Source organism: Leucoraja erinacea, chromosome 31, assembly GCF_028641065.1.
Source record: "Leucoraja erinacea ecotype New England chromosome 31, Leri_hhj_1, whole genome shotgun sequence".
Classification (NCBI taxonomy): domain Eukaryota; kingdom Metazoa; phylum Chordata; class Chondrichthyes; order Rajiformes; family Rajidae; genus Leucoraja; species Leucoraja erinaceus.
The window spans coordinates 26,597,037-26,616,648 of NC_073407.1; the positions used below are offsets into that span (position 1 = coordinate 26,597,037).

At 47.5% G+C, this 19,612-nt stretch overlaps 1 protein-coding gene across 2 annotated transcripts in view; it reads right to left on the reverse strand.

The window, feature by feature from the left end:
* Window positions 1-1,536: 1,536 nt before the first annotated feature.
* Window positions 1,537-19,612, reverse strand: part of pnpla7b (patatin-like phospholipase domain containing 7b) — a 122,239-nt gene continuing 104,163 nt past the window's right edge. For both annotated transcript variants that reach the window (XM_055660350.1, XM_055660349.1), the window contains exons 27-35: window positions 18,270-18,386; window positions 17,630-17,699; window positions 13,157-13,273; window positions 12,038-12,186; window positions 8,659-8,811; window positions 8,014-8,130; window positions 5,525-5,606; window positions 4,232-4,338; window positions 1,537-1,824 (exon numbers count right to left, since the gene is read on the reverse strand). In XM_055660350.1, coding sequence (XP_055516325.1) covers window positions 1,762-1,824; window positions 4,232-4,338; window positions 5,525-5,606; window positions 8,014-8,130; window positions 8,659-8,811; window positions 12,038-12,186; window positions 13,157-13,273; window positions 17,630-17,699; window positions 18,270-18,386 — 975 coding nt within the window. In that variant the 3' untranslated portion in view covers window positions 1,537-1,761. The remainder of the gene's footprint in view (window positions 1,825-4,231; window positions 4,339-5,524; window positions 5,607-8,013; window positions 8,131-8,658; window positions 8,812-12,037; window positions 12,187-13,156; window positions 13,274-17,629; window positions 17,700-18,269; window positions 18,387-19,612) is intronic.

The window sequence follows — 19,612 nt, forward strand, 5'->3', positions numbered from 1 at the left end:
CCGTAAGGTTATGGGGAGAAGGCAGGAGAATGTTGGGGGGAGGCGGGGGTTAGGAGGGAGAGATAGATCAGTCAACATTGAATAGTTGAGTAGATTTGATGGGTCGAATGATGGGCCTAATTTTATTCCTATTTCCTACGATCTTATTACTTCTTTCACTCGGCCCCAGGGGTAACGGTTCCTCAGGCTGAGAGGCAGCTCTTATGGAACCGAACTGGGCTCCTGGGGAAAGCTGCAATGTGCTGCTCATTGCTTCAAGGTGAGAGAGACAGAGACAAAATGCTGGAGTGACCCAGCAGCTCAGGCAGCATCTCATGTGGAAGAGGTGATAATGTAGGGATACAAACAGTGAAACTAGCAGGGTGACCAGGGTAGGGGAGGGATGGAGAGAGAGGGAATGCAACGGTCACTTGCAATTACTCTAATGGCAATTAACCCTCACATTCCTTTGCACCTCTATCCTTCTCCACCAACTCCCAGTTTGAAGAAGAGTCACCTATTCCTTTTCTCCACAGATGCTGCCTGCCCCGCTGAGTTACTCCAGACCTTTGTGTCTGGAGTAAGGAGACAAGGCAAACTGCAGGCAGCCTGGCCCTGTCGGGGAGGGAGATGGTTCCCATTCAACCCGTCTGGGATTGGACCGGCTTCATGCATTACAGGATGAGCTGCAGGAAACAACTGCAGATGCTGGTCTACACCGAACATAGACACAAAATGCTGGAGCAACTCAGTGGGTCAGGCAGCATCTCTGGAGAAAAAGAATAGGTGACGTTTCGGGTCGGGACCCTTCTTCAGACTTAAAGTAGAGGTGGACGTCAGGATGAGACTCTTCTTTCAGTCTGAAGAAGGATCCCAACCTGAAACGTCACCCATCCCTTCTCTACGGAGATGCTGCCTGTCCCGCTGAGTTACTCCAGCACATGGTGTCCCCTTTGTCTGGGCACATGGCCAGAAGCATTGAAGCCAGAGAGAAGGATGTGTGTCTGGATTGTCAGTGTGGTGTGGGGAGAGGGCTGGTCACTGGCCTGGTCCAGTCACCACAAAGTGAGGAAGGACCACAAACAGGGGGGCCAGGGTTTTTCTGAAGGGCTGCAAGGGATGAGACAAGCCAGGCCGTGACTCATCTTCTGTTTGCCTGTGTCGGTCCATGGGGGCAAGAGTGAGGTGAGCGTACATTGGGGATAGGGGGGGGAATGGGTCAGTGGCTCCAGGCAGGTTGACTTGAGGCACGGTGACCCGCCCCATCTCTCCACTAATGTCCCGTTCGGCTGCAGAAGTGCATCGTAAGGCAAATGTAAATCCCGTGGGATCTCACGTTTGAAACACAGCAGCCTTGTCGGGCGAGCCTAAACGCCACATTACCACACTAGGGCGAGGGCTGTGGTGAATTAAAGTGCTGAATGAGTCATTATGACCCTTCTGGCATGTCACAACTCTCTGTTGAAGGGGCTGAAAAGTGAGGTAATTTTTTTTAAGGCCTTGAAATGTTCAGGAAAACAAAACTATCTACATTTCAATTATGAACCTACCCCCCCCCCCCCACGCATCCCCCCCACACACCGCTCCCACCCCAAGACGGCGTATGTTAATTGTTTGCGAGCATGAGGGCAATGCTTACACGACCACCTCTCACTCCACACACTCTGCCCTGCGTTACTTCCACAATATGGGGCAATATCCACGTGCGGTGACAACCACCAAGGAAGGCAGTGGGCTGAGGAACATGTGAACTCTGGGCTGTGTGGGAGGCAGCTCAGTCCATCAGGCCAATGCACTGGGAGCTCCACAAATGGGTTTCCTCTTCCTGCATCCGCTCTCTTCATCCTGCAAGACACAAACAGAGACAGACAGACGCATTACACCGAGAAATCTCTCTGCTGAACACTTACATTTGCCTCCAAGGTCGACACAAGATGCTGGAGTAACTCAGCGGGACAGGCAGCATCTCTGGAGGGAAGGAATGGGTGACGTTTCTGCAGACTGAAGAAGGGCCTCGACCCGAAACGTCACCCATTCTTACTCTCCAGAGATGCTGCCTGCCCCGCTGAGTTACTCCAGCATTTCGATTTAAACCACCATCTGAAGTTCTTTCCTACACATATTTTAAGTTTGCCTTTCAACTCTAGGTCCTACATTTGCTCTCAGCTAGTTGCCATGGCTACAATCTAAAGGGCTTTTTTTAAAATTTCCCAAATAAAGTCACGATTAAGGAGACGGAGGAAAAAGAGGTCTGCTGGGGCACGGGCTGATTCAGGCCATCGAGTGGACAGAGGATGTTGCCAGGGCTAGAGGGTGTGAGCAACAGGGAGAGGTTGAGCAGGCTGGGACTCCACTCCCTGGAGCGCAGGAGGATGAGGGCTGATCTTATAGAGGTGTATAAAATCATGAGAGGAATAGATCGGGTAGACACACAGAGTCTCTTGCCCAGTGTAGGGGAATCGAGGACATTGGTGTAAGGGTGAAGGGGGAACATTTTAATAGGAACCTGAGGGGTAACCTTTTCACGCAAAGGGTGGTGGGTGTATGGAACGAGCTGCCGGAGGAGGTGGTTGAGGCTGGGACAATCACAACCTTTAAGAAACAGTTATAGACAGGTACATGGATAGGACAGGTTTGGAGGGATATGGACCAAATGCAGGCAGGTGGGACTAGTGTAGCTGGGACATGTTGGTCTGTGTGGGCAAGTTGGGCCGAAGGGCCTGTTTCCATGTTGTATCACTCTATGACGCTCTAAGACTCTAGAAATCGGGTCACAAGGTGTCTCACTGACTGGAAGGTCACGTTGAAGGGATCAGTGCAAAGCCCAGAGGCAGATAGACTGGGATCCGAGAGAAACAAAAACATTTACGTCATTATGTTTTCATTAAAATGTCAGTGGGATTTATAACAACTCAGCGTGGAGTAGAGCTACCTTTAGGAAGGAGACGAGAAGGGATTTCTTTAGTCAGAGGGTGGTGAATGCTATGGAGAAGAAGGCTATGGAGGCCATCAATGGATATTTTCTTCACACAGAGATAGATAGATTCTTGATTAGTGCGGGTGTCAGGGGTTATTGGGAGAAGGCAGGCGAATGGGGTTGAGAGGGAGAGATAAATCAGCCATGATTGAACGGCGGAGTAGACTCGATGGGCCGAATGGTCTAATTCTTCTCCTATCAATTATGAATTACACTGCATTGAAACATCAGGACACTCTCCACAGACAACGTATGGAGCTGGGTTTCATTTTGTAACACACTGGCTCAAGGCGATGGAGATTTATCAACTAATCCAGGCAGATATATGTAAAAGCAAGGATAGTAAGAGGCTGGCTGACTTATTTGAGCTCTGGAGATACTTTTAGTCTATTAAGTCTTTGTCAAACTGAACAGGCTTTGAAATCTTTGATGGTTAATTATCTGTCATGCTCCGTTTTATTCCTTTCATTTGTCAAGAGACATTTTTAGCTCAGGCAATCTGCTCTTAAATAACATTTTCTTCTTAAAGTGGCTCCATTCAATTATGTGGCAGAGATTTTTACCAGGTTTCATAAACGTGAGGCTTTAAACATGTAAATGACGGGGTGATTAACGGCAAATGCTTTGTCCGAGTGGAGGGGCAGATTAAGGACGACAAAACTAAAGTTGTACAAAGAACTGCAGATGTTGCCCTACTCGAAAGGATGCAAAGTACTGGAGTAACTCAGCGGGTCATTTCTAGAGAAAACAGATACATGCATAGGACACGTTTGGAGGGATATGGACTAAACGCAGGCAGGTGGGACTAGTGTAGCTGGGATATGTTGGCTGGTGTGGACAAGTTGTGCCGAAGGGCCTGTTTCCACACTATGACTCGAAAAGGAATGGGTAATATTTCAGGTCGAGACCGTTCCTCAGACTGGACCTGAAACGTCACGTATTCCTTCTCTCCAGAGATGCTGCCTGACCCACTGAGTTACTCCAGTTTTGTGTGTCTATCTTCGGTTTACACCAGCATCTGCAGATCATTCCCACACACTATCGCTGGACCGCGGACTATCTTTGATGTGACTTTACTGGACTTTATCTTGCACTAACGTTATTGACGTTATCATGTGTCTGTACACTGTGGACGGCTTGATTGTAATCATTTATTGTCTTTCTCATGTATCGACTGACTAGCACACGACAAAAGCCTTTCACTGTACCTCGGTACACGTAACAATTAACTAAACTCAAATCAAATCACTCAACAATTATATATATCCATCTTACACTGTTGGAGGCCTCATCTTCATTCTGCTCACTAGGGAAACCATCAAAGTCTTCGCGCTCTGTGTCGAATGCATCCTCTTCATAGTCTGTCTGGTAGTCAGACTCATCTGCAGAGAAAGACATAGTGAAAGGCCTGGATAGAGTGGATGCGGGGACGATGTTCCCACTAGTGGGAGAGTCTAGGACGAGAGGTCACAGCCTCAGAATTAAAGGACATTCCTTCAGGAAGGAGATGAGGAGGAATTTCTTTAGTCAGAGGGTGGTAAATCTGTGGAATTCATTGCCACAAAAGGCTGTGGAGGCCAAGTCAGTGGATATTTTTAAGGCAGTGATTGACAGATTCTTGATTAATACGGGTTATGGGGAGAAGGCAGGTGAATGGGGTTAGGAGGGAGAAATAGATCAGCCATGATTGAATGGTGGAGTAGACTTGATGGGCCGAATGGTCTAAACCTGCTCCTATGACATGAGTTTATGCGAAGGCAGCAAACGCTATGTTGGGTTGGAGCAGAGTTAGTGTGGCTTTAGTTGTGGCTGTGGAGTGAACGGCCCTTCCACAGCAGCTGAAGGCTCAAGGCCAACTGTGGAAGAATGCCATTCACGACCCGGCATTGACTGGTGACTCACACTGTGGTATAAACCACACACACAACAGCACTCGCCAGACCCCACGTCTGGCAACTGTGGTGCAGCGGTAGAGTTGCTGCCTCACAGCGCCAGAGACCCAGGTTCCATCCTGAACTACGGGTGCTGTCTGTACGGAGTTTGCACGTTCTCCCCGTGACCCGAGTGGGTTTTCTCCGGGTGCTCCGGTTACCTCCCACACTTCGAAGACGTGCAGGTTTGTAGTTTAATTGGCTTGGTAAAAATTGTAAATTGTCCCCAATGGTAGATGCACATAGTCTCTTGCTCAGAGTGGGGGAATCGAGGGCCAGAGGACATAGGTTCAAGGTGAAGGGGGAAAGATTTAATAGGAATCTGAGTGGTAACTTTTTCACTCAAAGGGTGGTGGGTGTATGGAACAAGCTGCCAGAGGAGGTAGTTGAGGCCGGGACTATCCCAACATTTAAGAAACAGTTAGACAGGTACATGGATAGGACAAGTTTGGAGGGATATGGACCAAATGCAGGCAGGTGGGACTGGTGTAGCTGGGACATGTTGGCTGGTATGGGCAAGTTGGGCTGAAAGTTTCCATGCTGTATCATTCTATGACACCAGTGTGTGTAGGATAGTGCTCGTGTGTGGGGATTGTTGTACAACGTTTATGTACAGTGTTTAAAGTTCAACACTCACCGTCCACAGCTAGGATCTTTGCAGGCTCGATTCTGGAGACTATTTCAGCCAGATCAGTGAAGGTGGTGTTCGGACAAGTGACCTGTTGGAAGGAGAGTATTGATGTTATACAGAGCAGGAGAGAAATACTTTTCATTATATCACCTATTATTATATTATGTTCCCAGTTTAAAAACTGCAACAGAAATACAAATGATACTGAGAGAGAGGGGGGGGGGTGGGGAGAGATTATGAGAGAAGGGCTGGGGGGGGGGGGGGGGGGGTAAATGTCAATGGGACGCTGCTGCTCCTCTTGAATCATTTGCTTTTATTCCACTACCTCCAGCGTCTGCTATTTTTTCATGTTCACCTGTCCAGCACTGCCCGTCAGCTGCGTGGCTGGAAAGCAGGATCCGTGTGTCTGGGCAGCAGCTGCTTCAAACACGGGAACCCCAGATCTAATGATTCTGCAGGCAGCACCATCAAATGAGAACCGCAGTCAAGAGACAAGAACTCTTCCACTTCTGTGAACTGCAAACAGCTTAATTCTCTTGTAAACCAGACTAATCCTACATCAGGACCAAAGTAAGTTATTAATTTGCAATTTGAAAGGAAGAGTGGCTCTGGTGGAATTGTTCTTTGTTAGACGGCTGCTGGAAGATTAGAGTCATTATTACTGGGCGGCAATAGACAATAGGTGCAGGAGTAGGCCATTCGGCCCTTCGAGCCAGCACCACCATTCAATGTGATCATGGCTGATCATCCCCAATCAGTAGCCCATCCCTGCCTTCTCCCCATATCCCCTGACTCCGCTATCTTTAAGAGCACTTGTGAATGGAACTGCTACTGGGAACAGCGAATCATAGTCGTGATAGTCCCCGCCTCAACTACCTCCTCCGGCAGCTCGTTCCATACACCCACCACCCTTTGTGTGAAAATGTTACCCCTCAGATTCCTATTAAATCTTTCCCTCCTCACCTTAAACCAATGTCCTCTGGTTCTCCATTCCCCTACACTGCGTTAAAGACTCTGCATTTACCTTATATTTTCCTCTCATGTTTTACATTCCTCTATAAGATCACCCCTCTTCCTCCTGCACTACAAGGAATAAAGTCCTAGTGTGCTTAACATCTCCCTGTAGCTCAGGGCCTGGAGTCCTGGCAACATCCTCGTAAATCTTCTCTGCACCCTTTCAACCACTCAGCATCTTTCGTAGAATAGGGTGACCAAAACTGAACACAATACTCTGAATGTGGCCTCTCCAATGTCTTGCCCAAAAGTGGGTGGTTTTGCAGATTCCACTTCCTCATCCACTCCCGACACACCAGGTGCATTTTACAGGGACCAATTAATCTACAAACCCATGAGTCCCTTGGGACGTGGGGGGAAACCGGAGCACCCGGAGGAAACCCACGCAGTCACAGGGAGAACGTGCAAACTCTGCACAGATAGCACCCGAGGTGAGGATGGAACCCGGGTCTCTGGCGCTGTGAGACAGGGAGACTTCACAATCAATGTTAGCGCATGGCATTGTAGCTAGTCTGTCGTCATGGATACAGGATAATCACCTACATATTTGCATTATAAATGTTTAGTAAAGCAATTCAAATTCAGTGGCATCCAGAATTTTACAAATAAATGTACATGGAATAACATGCACAGTGAAGGAAAGATTCTGTTTTATGTTTAAAGGCACAAATCAAATATAGCTGACTAGCAGAAACCAATTGTGAGCTGTGAGCCAGTGAGCAACTTGCACGATGATGGGTTTCCTTCAGCTGATGCTTTGAACAAAAGAAAGGTCATAAAAAAAGACTCAAACTGAATCCAGAAGATCAGTCTTCATTTGTACGTGTATTTGAAGTGTAGCTGATACACATTGTGAGTCATTAGAGTTCACCAGTGAGGAGAAGTGCTGGCTGTAGTAAAGCACTTCAGCATTCAGGTACTCACTCAAACATAACCAATTATGACTGACACCAGATTAGCACGGTGGCTCAGCGGTAGAGTTGCTGCCTCACAGCGCCAGAGACCCCGGTTCAATCCTGACCACGGGTGCTGTCAGTACAGAGTTTGTACCTTCTCCCTGTGATCACGTGGGTTTTCTCCGGGTGCTCCGGTTTCCACCCACACTTCAAAGACGTACGGTTTGTCGGTTAATTGGCTTCCGTAATATTGCAAATTGTAAAATTCTAAAATTGTCCCTAGTGTGTAGGATAGTGGTAACGTGCGGGACTCGGTGGGCCGAAGGGTGTGTGTCCGCACTGTATCTCTAAACTAAAGATCAAGAAGAGTCCTACCAAACACTGTGTGAGCGCGCGCGTGCGTACACACACACGTACGTATACCGGAGAAAAGGCACGCACAGGTCACGGGGAGAACGTACAAACTCCGTACAGACAGCACCCGTAGTCAGGATGGATCCCGGATCTCTGGGGCAGTAAGGCAGCAACTCTACCGCTGTACCACCGTGCCTCCCCAAGTGATTTGAAACTGAAAGCCAAACTTACATCAGAGGGCCGTGTCTTGGCAACCTGGTCAATGGGCCTGTCTTTCAGGATCTTGTCAATGACTCCGTTCCTATTCCACAACTCAAACAGTGTCTTCCCATGCTGGTACCCGACCTCCTGTGTGGGAAGAAAGGGTGAAGGGTCATTTGAAGAGCAACGCCGTTAAGAGCATAAAACCAATAGGATATAGGAGCAGATTTAGGCCATTCAGCCCATCAAGTCTACTCCGCCACTCAATCACGGCTGATCTATCTCTCCCTCTTAATTCCTATTCTCCTGTCGTGACCCAAAACATCGCCCGTTCCTTCTCTCCAAAGATGCTGCCTCACACGCTGAGTTACTTCACCAGTTTGTCTACCTTTGATTTAAAGTTCTTATGTGTACACATATGTACATGTGTATGCGTGTTTATGTGTGTGTGTGTGAGAGAGCGTGTGAAAGTGTGCGAGAGAGTGTGAGTGTGCAAGTGTGTACATATATATAGTTATATATACACTGAAGTGTTTCAGCAGTTTATGATGATGTTCACATATCAGTTGTGCTGCTGCAAGTGTGAACATCACTGTTCTGTTCCAGGATCTATGACAATCAAACACGTGACTAAAGGTACAGACACCAGTCAGGGAGCCACAGAAATCTACTTACAGCAATTTCATTGAATTTGCCGAACTCCAGCGTTCCGTAGCGATCGATGGGGGGCCTGATGTACTCACAGTAGTCGCTATTCTTCACCACCTCCAGCTGCCGTACGCAGCAGACATAAGCAAGCCGCGTCTGGATCTCAGCCATGCCCAGAACCTGCAGGTCATAGAGTCACACACAGTGATACAGTGTGGAAACCTGCCCACACCGGCCAACATGTCCCAGCTAGTTCCACTTCTGTACCTCGTGCCAGATGTGAGAGGAGAAGAGGGAGTGGCCGGGCTGAGACTGGTCCTTCATTATGCTGCTGGACTTGCCGAGGCAGCATGATGTGTAGATAGAGTCAGTGTGTGTGTGTGTGTGTGTGTGTGTGTGTGTGTGTGTGTGTGTGTGTGTGTGTGTGTGTGTGTGTGTGTGTGTGTGTGTGTGTGTGTGTGTGTGTGTGTGTGTGTGTGTGTGTGTGTGTATGTGCGTGTGTGTGTGTGTGTGCGCGCGCGCGCGCGCGTGTGTGTGTGTGTGTGTGTGTGTGTGTGTGTTAGCTGTGTGTGTGTGTGTGTGTGTGTGTGTGTGTGTCAGTGCGTTGTGTGTGTGTGTGTGTGTGTGTGTGTGTGTGTGTGTGTGTGTGTGTGTGGGAGGGAAGGAGAGAAGAGAGGGAGGGAGAGAAGGGAGGGAGGGAAGAAGGGAGGGAGGGAAGAAGGGAGGGAGGGAAGAAGGGAAGGAGAGAAGGGAGGGAGAGGGCCGGCGATGGGAGCGGATCCCGGGGTCCGGGCGTGAGCTGAGGCCGAGATTTGTAAACGTTGCTCCAATCCCTGGCCCGTTCACCGTGTCTCCCTGGGGAGAGAGAGGGGTGGAGCCAGGGCTGTGTACGTGAAGCACGGCGACTGGAGGGGCGGGAGCATGAGGGAACGACCCATCTCCCCTTCTCCATTCCCCCTCACACCCCCCTCCCCGTCTACCCCTTTCTTCTCCCTCCACCCCTCTACTCTCTCCACCCCCCTCTCCCCCGTCCCACTAGAGCGGTGCTCTAGGATCTTTGGAGTACTCTAGCACGGGGCCTTGAGGCGCGGGGCCCAATTGGGAGCAATTGGTCCAATCGGCTTAAGGCCGGCCCTGGGCGTTGCTTCAATGTCGCTGGTCCAGGAGAAATTACTGGTGATCTTTATTCCTGAGAACTTGGAGAACGTGCCTTCCTCTGGCCCAGGAAAGGAGCCGAGGCCGGCACAGGATCACAGGATCACAGGGACAGGATTAAGGGGCCGAGTGGCCACTCCTGCTCCTATTTACATTCGCTCTTGCGTTTTAACTTGTGCTGCCATTATCGTAGCTAAAACTCTGTTCTTGTCACCTAGCAACACAGTGCTTGCATCATCCCTACATTGAATGTTGGCTGGATTACACCACAATTAAACCATCTGATTATTCTGCAGGGATTCTCTCCATGGTTTTAGCCACACCTAGAACCTTCTCAAATCTCTGCACTTCTCCAAATCTGGACACTCACACATCTTAATTTCCTTGACTTCTCTATTATGGAGATATTCATTAGCCTAGGCTCTGGTATATACCCCAGCCTACAACATTCATGTCTATAGTGGCATCTACGAGACTTCTGGATTGAGTTCAGTTTAGTTTAAAGTTGTCACAGGTTAATTGGCTTGGTATAAATGTAAATTGTCCCTAGTGTGTGTAGGATCGTGTTGGTATGTGGGGATCGCTGGCCGGCACGGACTTGTGGGCTGAAGGGCCTGTTTCCACGCTGTATCTCTAAACTAAACTAAAGATCACGAAGAGTTTGACCAAACTCTTGATTTGGATTTTGTGCGACTGTTGCTTGGCGCAGTATTAGGGCCTGAAGCATCTATTTGATGTCTAAATTAGACTCATGGTTGAAGGAATATTGAATTAATGAGAGCTAATGCGATTAGAACTGTTTGTTCCATTGTAAGATCAACACTAACATGGTCTGATTAAGTTAGTCTGGCTTGTTTCTATGTGCACCAAGTTATAATTTAAAATGCGTTAGAGCGAAAATATTCAGAATAAAGATGAGGAAAATATTTAGATGTCATCAGTTCAACTGGAAATATTTGTTTTCTGCTGAATTACACAGTCTGAAGAAGGGTCTCGAGCTGAAACGTCAGCCATTCCTTCTCTCCAGAGATGCTGCCTGTCCCACCAAATTACTCCAGCATTTTGTGTCTATCTTCGATTTAAACCAACTTCTGCAGTTCTTTCCCACACAATTTCAATCCTACTTTGCAACATATTCAATTTTAATGGCAGGGAACATTCCCCTCAAAACCAAATTAAGTTGGAAGGTTATGTTACAGTGTACAGGGTGTTGGTGAGACCACATTTGGTGGATTGTGTTCAGTTTTGGGTACTCGGTCTTAGGAAAGATGGTGTTATTCTGCAAAGACTGCGGAGAATATTTACAAGGATGTTACCAGGACTTGTGGGCCTGAGCAATAGGGAGAGGTTGACCTGGCTAGGACGTTACTGCTTGGAGCTCCGGAGACTGAGGGGGTGATCTTATTGAGGTGTACAAGATCGTGAGGGGAATAGATAGGGTGAATGCACATGGCCTTTTATCCAGAGTAGGGGAATCAAGAACCAGAGGACATTGGTTTCAGGTGCGAGGGGAAAGACTTAATAGGAATCTGAGGGGTAACTTTTTCACGCAGAGCTGCCAGAAGAGGTCGTTGAGGCAGGTGCTATAACAACATTTAAAAGTCTTTTGGACAGGTACATGGATAGGAAAAGTCTAGAGGGATGCATGCCAATCACTGGTTGGTGGGGCTAATGTAGATGGGGCATCTTGGTCTACCTGGGCATGTTGGGCCAAAGGGCCCGTCTCCATGAGCTCCTTGAACTCTAAGAATGAACTGTGGGGCAAGGTGGCGCAGCGGGTAGAGTTGGTGCCTCACAGCGCCGGAGACCCGGGTTCGATACTGACTACGGGTGCTGTCTGTACGGAGTTTGCACGTTCTCCCCGTGACCTGCGTGGGTTTTCTCCGAGATCTTCGGTTTCCTCCCACACTCCAAAGACGTACAGGTTTGTAGGTTAATTGGCTTGGTGTAAGTGTAAACTGTCCCTAGTGTGTGTAGGGTGGTGTTAATGTGTAGGGAGATCGCTGGTTGGTGCGGACCCAGTGGGTGTAAGGGCATGTTTCCGCGCTGTATCTCTAAACTAAACTAACATAATAAAATGAAAGGCAGCCAACTGTGCTGTCCAGGGCAGTCATTAAGCACAGTGATTCAGTAGAAATGCGTTAGCAGCTATTACTGCTGATTTCATGCTAGACGTATTTCCACAACCCTGCCACCTCCATCCCTACACTGACAATGTCGCCAATGGACCAGCACTTGTTTTTAAGTTTACCTTCACTTTGGTCGCCCAAGGATTAAATCGTTTCCACAGCAACCACCAGCCAGACAGCGAGTCCCCATAATTTGTCAGATCCGTCTCGTCCTGGCTGCCAACGTCTATCGCGATCACAACCTTTGCGCCCATGGACCTGGCAACATCGGCTGTAACATACAAGAAAGCTGAGACTCTTGACCCCGGGGAACAGGGTAAAGCAGGCACAAAGTCTCCGACAGAACCGCAGCAATGTTTTACAGTACAAGAGTTGGGGGGGCCGCCGAGAACAAAGATGGAGCAGGGGGGACCACATTGAGAACTTTGTGACTGTCTGCGCCCTTTACGTAGCGACTCTTTGCATACCTTGTGTACGGCGTGCAAAACAAAGAATCTCGCCATGACATGTTACATGTGATGATAAAGTATCATTTAATCAATGAAGCATCGAAGATAGACACAACAAGCTGGAGTAACTCAGCGGGACAGGCAGCATCTCTAGAGAGAAGGAATGGGTGTTGTTTCGGGTCGAGACCCTTTTTTATTCTGAAGAAGCGTATCGACCCAAAACGTCACCCATTCCTTCTCTCTACAGATGCTGCCTGTCCTGCTGAGTTACTCCAGCTTGTTGTGTCTATCTTGGGTGCAAACTACCATCTGCAATTCCTTTCTACACATATTCCTTGGAAACGAAGGCTGGTGACCCGCAGAACTACAAAAATGATCCAGAGACGAGATGGCATGAATCTATTGTTTATTAAATGTGGTGAGCGGAGGGGGGGGTTAGTGCGGGTGTCAGGGGTTATGGGGAGAAAGCAGGAGAATGGGGTTAGGAGGGAGAGATAGATCAGCCATGATTGAATGGCGTAGTAGACACGATGGGCCGAGTGGTCTAATTCCACTCCTATCACTTATGACCTTTTTATAAGTGGGCCATAGGACAAGGTTCAACAGGCACAAGCAAGTTAATATTGTCTTACCGCTGACTGGTTAGCACGCAACAAAAGCTTTTCACTGTACCTCGGTACACGTGACAATAAACTCAACTGACAGGACTGTTCCTTAATTTTTTTATTTCTATTGTTGTAACTATATCTTTCCCTCAACTTTGTGCATAAACGTCACCCTGGACGTACGTACCTGGCAGATTGTTGATGTAGCCGCCATCCATCAGCAGGTGTCCATCCTTTGGGTCACAGAGAGGAGGTAGGTAACTGGAGAGGGACATGCTGGCTCGACAATAGCGCCACAGGGACCCTGCAATGAAACATACAGACACTTCCAATCATCAGCATCACTAGTCTACTTTAGAGATACAGCGCGGAAGCCGGCCCTTTGACCCACTGAGTCCCCACACACCAACACTATCCTACACACACACACACACACTAGGGACTCATTTTCCGAAGCCAATTAACCTACAAACCTGCACGTCTTTGGAATGTGGGAGGAAGCCGGAGCACCCGGATGAAACCCACGCAGGTCACGGGGAGAACGTACAAACTCCGTACAGACAGCACCCGTAGTCAGGATCGAACCCGGGTCTCTGGCGCTGTGAGGCAGCAACTCTACCACTGCGCCACCGTGTACTAAAGTCACAAGATCCACGCCAGTAGACCTATTCTTCATAACTGTACTTCATTTACCTCACGGGGGAGATTGGAGTTTCCATTGTCATTTATGGAAAATGTTTAAAAATCTTTAGAGCTGTTGCCTCACAGCGCCAGAGACCCGCGTTCGATCCTGACTACGGGTGCTGTCTGCACGAGTTTGTAGGTTCAACCCTGTGACTGGGTGAGTTTTCTCCGGGTTTGCCCTCTGGTACTTGATTCCCCTTCTCTGGGTAAAATAATCCAATGTCATCCTGGGTAGGTGAAGCACGGAAGCACAAGTTTAAAGAAGGGAGTCAAATAATCTCAGGTTTTGTGTGTGTGAGAGTGGAAATAAAACAGAAGTTGCGGGCAGACGGAGTGCTCTGAAGAAGCTGGTCACAGAGTGAGGCCAAACGCAAACTGGAGGAACACCACCTCATATTTTGCTTGGGCAGCTAACAACCCAGTGGTATAAATATTGATTTTTCTAACTTCAAGTAACCCTGGCATCTCCTCTCTCTAAATCCCTGCCCCACCCAAGTCAATACCAGTTTCAAAGTCGTCTTGTTGAGTCTCATTGTCTGTAACTGGTTTTCACCAAGCACACAGCTATCAATGGCCTGCTTCATTTATCATCGTTATGTTTCTTGCAAATCTTTCATGCATTAGTTCTGTATCTCTCGTTTCCCTCGCCCTTGACTCTGTCTGAAGAAGGGTCTCGACCCGAAACATCACATATTACTTTTCTCCAGAGATGCTGCCTGACCCGCTGAGTTACTCCAGCTTTGTGTCTATCTCCAGTGTGCTCAAAGCCGGTGGATGTGTATTCATTGTCCCATGGAGATTATTAAAATATTTACAAAACATGGCACAAAAACAATTGCAGGAGCAATTCCCGAGATGTTTGCTTTTCTTAACAACCACTTGGTTACAACTGCAACCAAATGACTTCAGGCACCACTGATTAGTTTGCAAAATGTAATTACAGCCTGCATTCTGATGAAAATTAATTTGGTATTTCATATAATCAGAATGGAAATGTGCAAGTTTAAATGGCAAATGAGAATCAGCAGTAAAAATAGTGTGGCTTGAGTTATTTTAGTAAGGGGATTGAGAAAGGCACTCATTTACGGGAAGATAAGATAAAGTGAAGCACAAAGATATCTCGGCCACATACACGGCAAATATGCGTGATAATGTCATACAGGTGATGTTTCGGATCAGGACAACAAGGAGGTCTTATACTTCAACTTTTATATTTGTACGGAGTTTGTACGTTCTCCTTGTGACCTGCGTGGGTTTTCTTCAGGTGCTCCGGTTTCCTCCCACACTCCAAAGACGTACAGGTCTGTAGCTTAATTGGCTTTAACAAAATTGTAAATTGTCCCTAGTGTGTAGGATAGTGCTAGTGTACAAGGTGATCACTGGTCGGCACAGACTCAGTGGGACAAAGGGCCTGTTTCCGCGCTGAATCCTTCAAGTAAAGTTCAAAGTGATTAAAATTTTAGATTTTATTCAGTCAGTTTCCTTCTGATTTACTTGCAAAAAAACCCCAATCACTCTGATACAAAGAAAGAATAACCTTGCCTGAAGAAATTATCATTGAGGACCTGTATTCTTCTTCTTCAAGCTCTTTGAGAGTCGCTTGAACCTGAGTACCTGATCTTGACGACTAAAGGACCTGTCTGTTTCTGAAGAGAATGACGAATCTGGAGACTCTCAGTCAAAGGGTAAAGACAATTTCTCCTTAACAATGGAAATAAAACGTGGCTGCATCTCCAGGAATATCATCCCTGATGAGGAGAATATTTCCATTAGCCGTTAGCCCTAAGAACTAAATCTAACTCTCTCTTGAAAACATCCAGTGAATTGGCCTCCACTGGCTTCTGTGGCAGAGAATTCCACAAATTCGCAACTCTCTGGGTGAAACATTTTTTTCCTCATTCAGATTCAATTTTAATTGTCATTGTCAGTGTTCAGTACAGAGACAACAAAATGCATTTAGCATCTCCCTGGAAGAGCGACATAGCAAACGATTTGAATAAATAATAATAAGTGTCTGGGGGGGTGGGGGCGGGTGGTGATTGGCAGTCACCGAGGTACGTTGTTGAGTAAATTGAGCCCATCTCAGTCCTAAATGATATGTTAAAGATAATACAAATTAAAGGGGCAAATTCTCCTCCATGGTTAAGCTCATTGTTGGGGCGGGTACAGGTGCTGGGAATAAATTGTGTCTTCTGCTTAATGTGGAATGATAAGGCCCAGCTCTGAGGATGGCTGAAAATAAAACTGGACAATCTATCAAATAAATGTTTAAAAAAATCACAGGAGAGCTCTAGTAAACATCAAAATAGACCATTGTGGCTGTTTACAAGATCCAGTCACTTTTAGTTTAGTTTAGAGATGCAGCGCGGAAACAGGCCCTTCGGCCCATTTAGTCCGTGCCGACCAGCGATCCCCGCACACTAACACTATCCTACACACAATAGGGACAATTTACAATTACGCCAAGCCAATTAGCCTGCAAACCTGCACGTCTTTGGAGTGTGGGGGGAAACCGGAGCACCCGGAGAAAAACCCACGCAGGTCACGGGGAGAACGTGCAAACTCCGTACAGACAGCACCCATAGTCAGGATTGAACCCGGCGCTATACGGTATACCACCCTCAGTATGGTGCTTATAGTCAGACTTTTATCTTCTGGTTCAACTCTGAATCGAGTGCTATCTCCTTTATGACTGTATTAAAGAGCACTGAATTATCAAGGATCCCTTCAAAATTCCATGTTTTTTAAATGAGGCATTGGTAGAATTTGTTGTATTCTAGATGATTCAATCAATCAAGTATGATTCTTTTTTAAATTACATTTTTCCTCTTACTTTCAAAATGCTTGCAGGGTTATGATGCAAACATAAACCATCGGCAATTCAGATTATTTTCCCAAACGGACAAGGTTTGTTGGGTAAGTTCATCAGAAGTGAATGCAAACACTTCTTTATTCAGTTTAGTTTAGAGATACAGCGTGGAATCAGACCCTTCAGCCCACCGAGTCTCCACCGACCAGCGACCCCCCCCCCCGTACACCAACACTATCCTACACACATTAGGGACAATTTACAATTTTTACCAAGTCAATTAACCTACAAACCTGTACATATTTGGAGTGTGGGAGGAAACCAAAGATCTCGGAGGAAACCCACGCAGGTCACGGGGAGAACGTGCAAACTCCGTACAGACAGCACCCGTAGAGAGCTCCGGTTTCCACCCACAGTCCACAGACGAACAGGCTTGTAGGCTAATTGGCGTGGTATAAATGCAAATTGTCCCTAGTGTGTGTAGGATAGCGTTAGTGTGCGGGGATCGCTGGTCGGCATGGACTCGGTGGGCTGAAGGGCCTGATTCCGCACTGTATCTCTAAACTTAACTAAACATGTTGTGTCCTTTTGTATATGAACCAACATCTGCAGTTCTTTGTTCCTGTGTCAATTAATAGACGAGTACGCACATGAGGAGGTGGCAGAGGGGAGACCTCAGCAACGGGTTATTATATCAAAGCTTCATGAAATAAAGTTACATTACCTTTTGACCCATCTTTAGAAACCAAAGGTAATTAGTAAACATGACAAGTTCTTCGGCTATTTTGGAAGAGACCAGCCGGACATTATTGGTTCCCAAATTATTGGAGGTGGTTTTTCCAAAATTGGACTTTTCTCGCTGCTGCGTTGGGTCTGAAACCTTATTTGTTTGATTCATGAGTCCCTCCCTGCCCACGTCTGGCCAAATGGGGACAGACACAGAATGCTGGAGTAAAGAGCCTGTCCCACTTACGGGTGCTGGCAGTCGCCAAAACAATTGCGTAAGTGGGACATGCCCTTAACTCAGTGGGACAGGCAGCACCTCTGGAGAGAAGGAAGAGGTGACGTTGTGGGTCGAGACCCTTCTTCTGGTCAAATGGGCACTGGTCACTGAATCCCAGCCACCACGTTGAGGCGGGGAAGGACAAGTGTCCAGGCCACACTCACCGTCAGTATGAACCCGCATGGAGGATGCCGTTATGTCCGTCGTGATGTTGAAGTACGGAATCCACAGGTCCTGCAATTAAAAAACAACCTCTGTTCAGTTACCTGAGGGGCAGCCCTTTCACACAAAGCTTTAACGGTAGACAAAAATGCTGGAGAAACTCAGCGGGTGAGGCAGTGTCTATGGAGCGAAGGAATAGATGACGTTTCAGGACGAGACCCTTCCGGAAACTCAGCGGGTGCAGCAACATCTATGGAGCGAAGGAATAGATGACGTCACCTATTTCCTTCGCTCCATAGATGCTGCCTCACCCGCTGAGTTTCTCCAGCACTTTTGTCCACCTTCGATGTTTCCAGCATCTGCAGTTCCTTCTTAAACGTGGATATGCATCTTAGCGGCCATGGATAAGTTGGGCAGATGGGCCTACTTCTGTGCTGTATGGCGCTATGTTAAGATCATTTCTGGGGAGGGGGAGATAGTGGCAGAAACCTATCATCATTCCCAAGCTTTGGTGTAATTAAACTGTGTGCCGTTGCAGATGCGGTGGCAGTTCGGTTTGCCGGCTACCGAAGAACAAGGGTGGAGGAGAGGATCGGATCCTTTCAGCCGATTCCAAACCGATTCGCCAGCCCCACCGCGTACCTCTATCTGCTTGTCCTCAAAGATGTTGCTGATACTTCTGTTGAAAGCTGATCCTGAGAACATGGAGGTGATGGGATACGTCAGATCCAGCACTTTGCTGAAAACATTTGTCATTTCCTGTTAACAAGAAAAAACGTTGTAACTTTGCAAAAGGAATCATTTCAGTCAAACAAAGAAGACGAACGATAGTCAACAGTTCGAAGATCTTTTATTGTTCCAGAAACCATCTTGTAGCGGCACGGTAGAGTTGCTACCTCACAGTGCCAGACACCCGGGTTTGATCCTGACTACGGGTGCAATCCGTACAGAGTTTGTACGTTCTCCCCGTGACCTGCACGGGTTTTCTCCGGGTGCTCTGGATGCTGAATGGCTCGCTGAGTTACCCCAGCACTCTGTGGAGGTGGAAAGGATGTTTCCACTAGTGGGAGAGTCGAGGACCAAAGGGCACAGCCTCAGAGTAAAAGGACGTGCCTTTAGAAAGGAGATGAGGAGGAATTTCTTTAGCCAGATGGTGGTGAATCTGTGGAATTCATTGCCACAGACGGCTGTGGAGGTCAAGTCTTTGGGTATTTTTAAAATGGAGATTGATAGGTGCTTGCTTGATACGGGTGTCAAAGGTTATGAGGAGAATGGGGTTGAGAGGGGCAGATAGATCAGCCGTGATTGAATGGAGGTGTAGACTCGACGGGCCGGATAATTCTGCTCCTACGATTTATGAACTTACGAGGTAGTCCCGAGTCAGATATTATATAAAATGAGGGAGCCTGCAAGGCACAGAGTCTTCTGATCTTCGAACTACACCACAAGATCCAGAGAAAACACACTGGGGAAAATTCCACAGACCAATCAATACGGACATCAGGTGGATTTCACAAATGACCAACCCTTCAATGGGAATTATTGAAGCAGCAGACAATAGCTGGCTCTACTTTGTGTCTGGAAGATACATTTCAGTTATCGACTCTCAGGAGCACTTGTGGAATTAGTCAGCCAAAGCTCCCAGAACAGCGGCGTTGTTGAAATTAACCCAACATCAAATGTGGAAAAGCTTTGTTGGAGAGATGCAGCACCCTCTCCAGCAGCAGAGTAGCACCCCAGCTTTGGGTGGCACAGTGGTGTAGCAGTAGAGTTGTTGCCTCACAGAGCCACAGACCTGGGTTCCATCCTAACTATCCTGACTATACGGAGTTTGCACGTTCTCTCTGTGACCGTGTGGGTTTTCTCCGGGTGCTCCGGTTTCCTCCCACACTCCAAATGCGTGCAGGTTTGTAGGTTCATTGGCTCCGATAAAAATTGTAAATTATGCCTAGTGTGTGTAGGATAGTGTGAGTGTGCTGGGATTG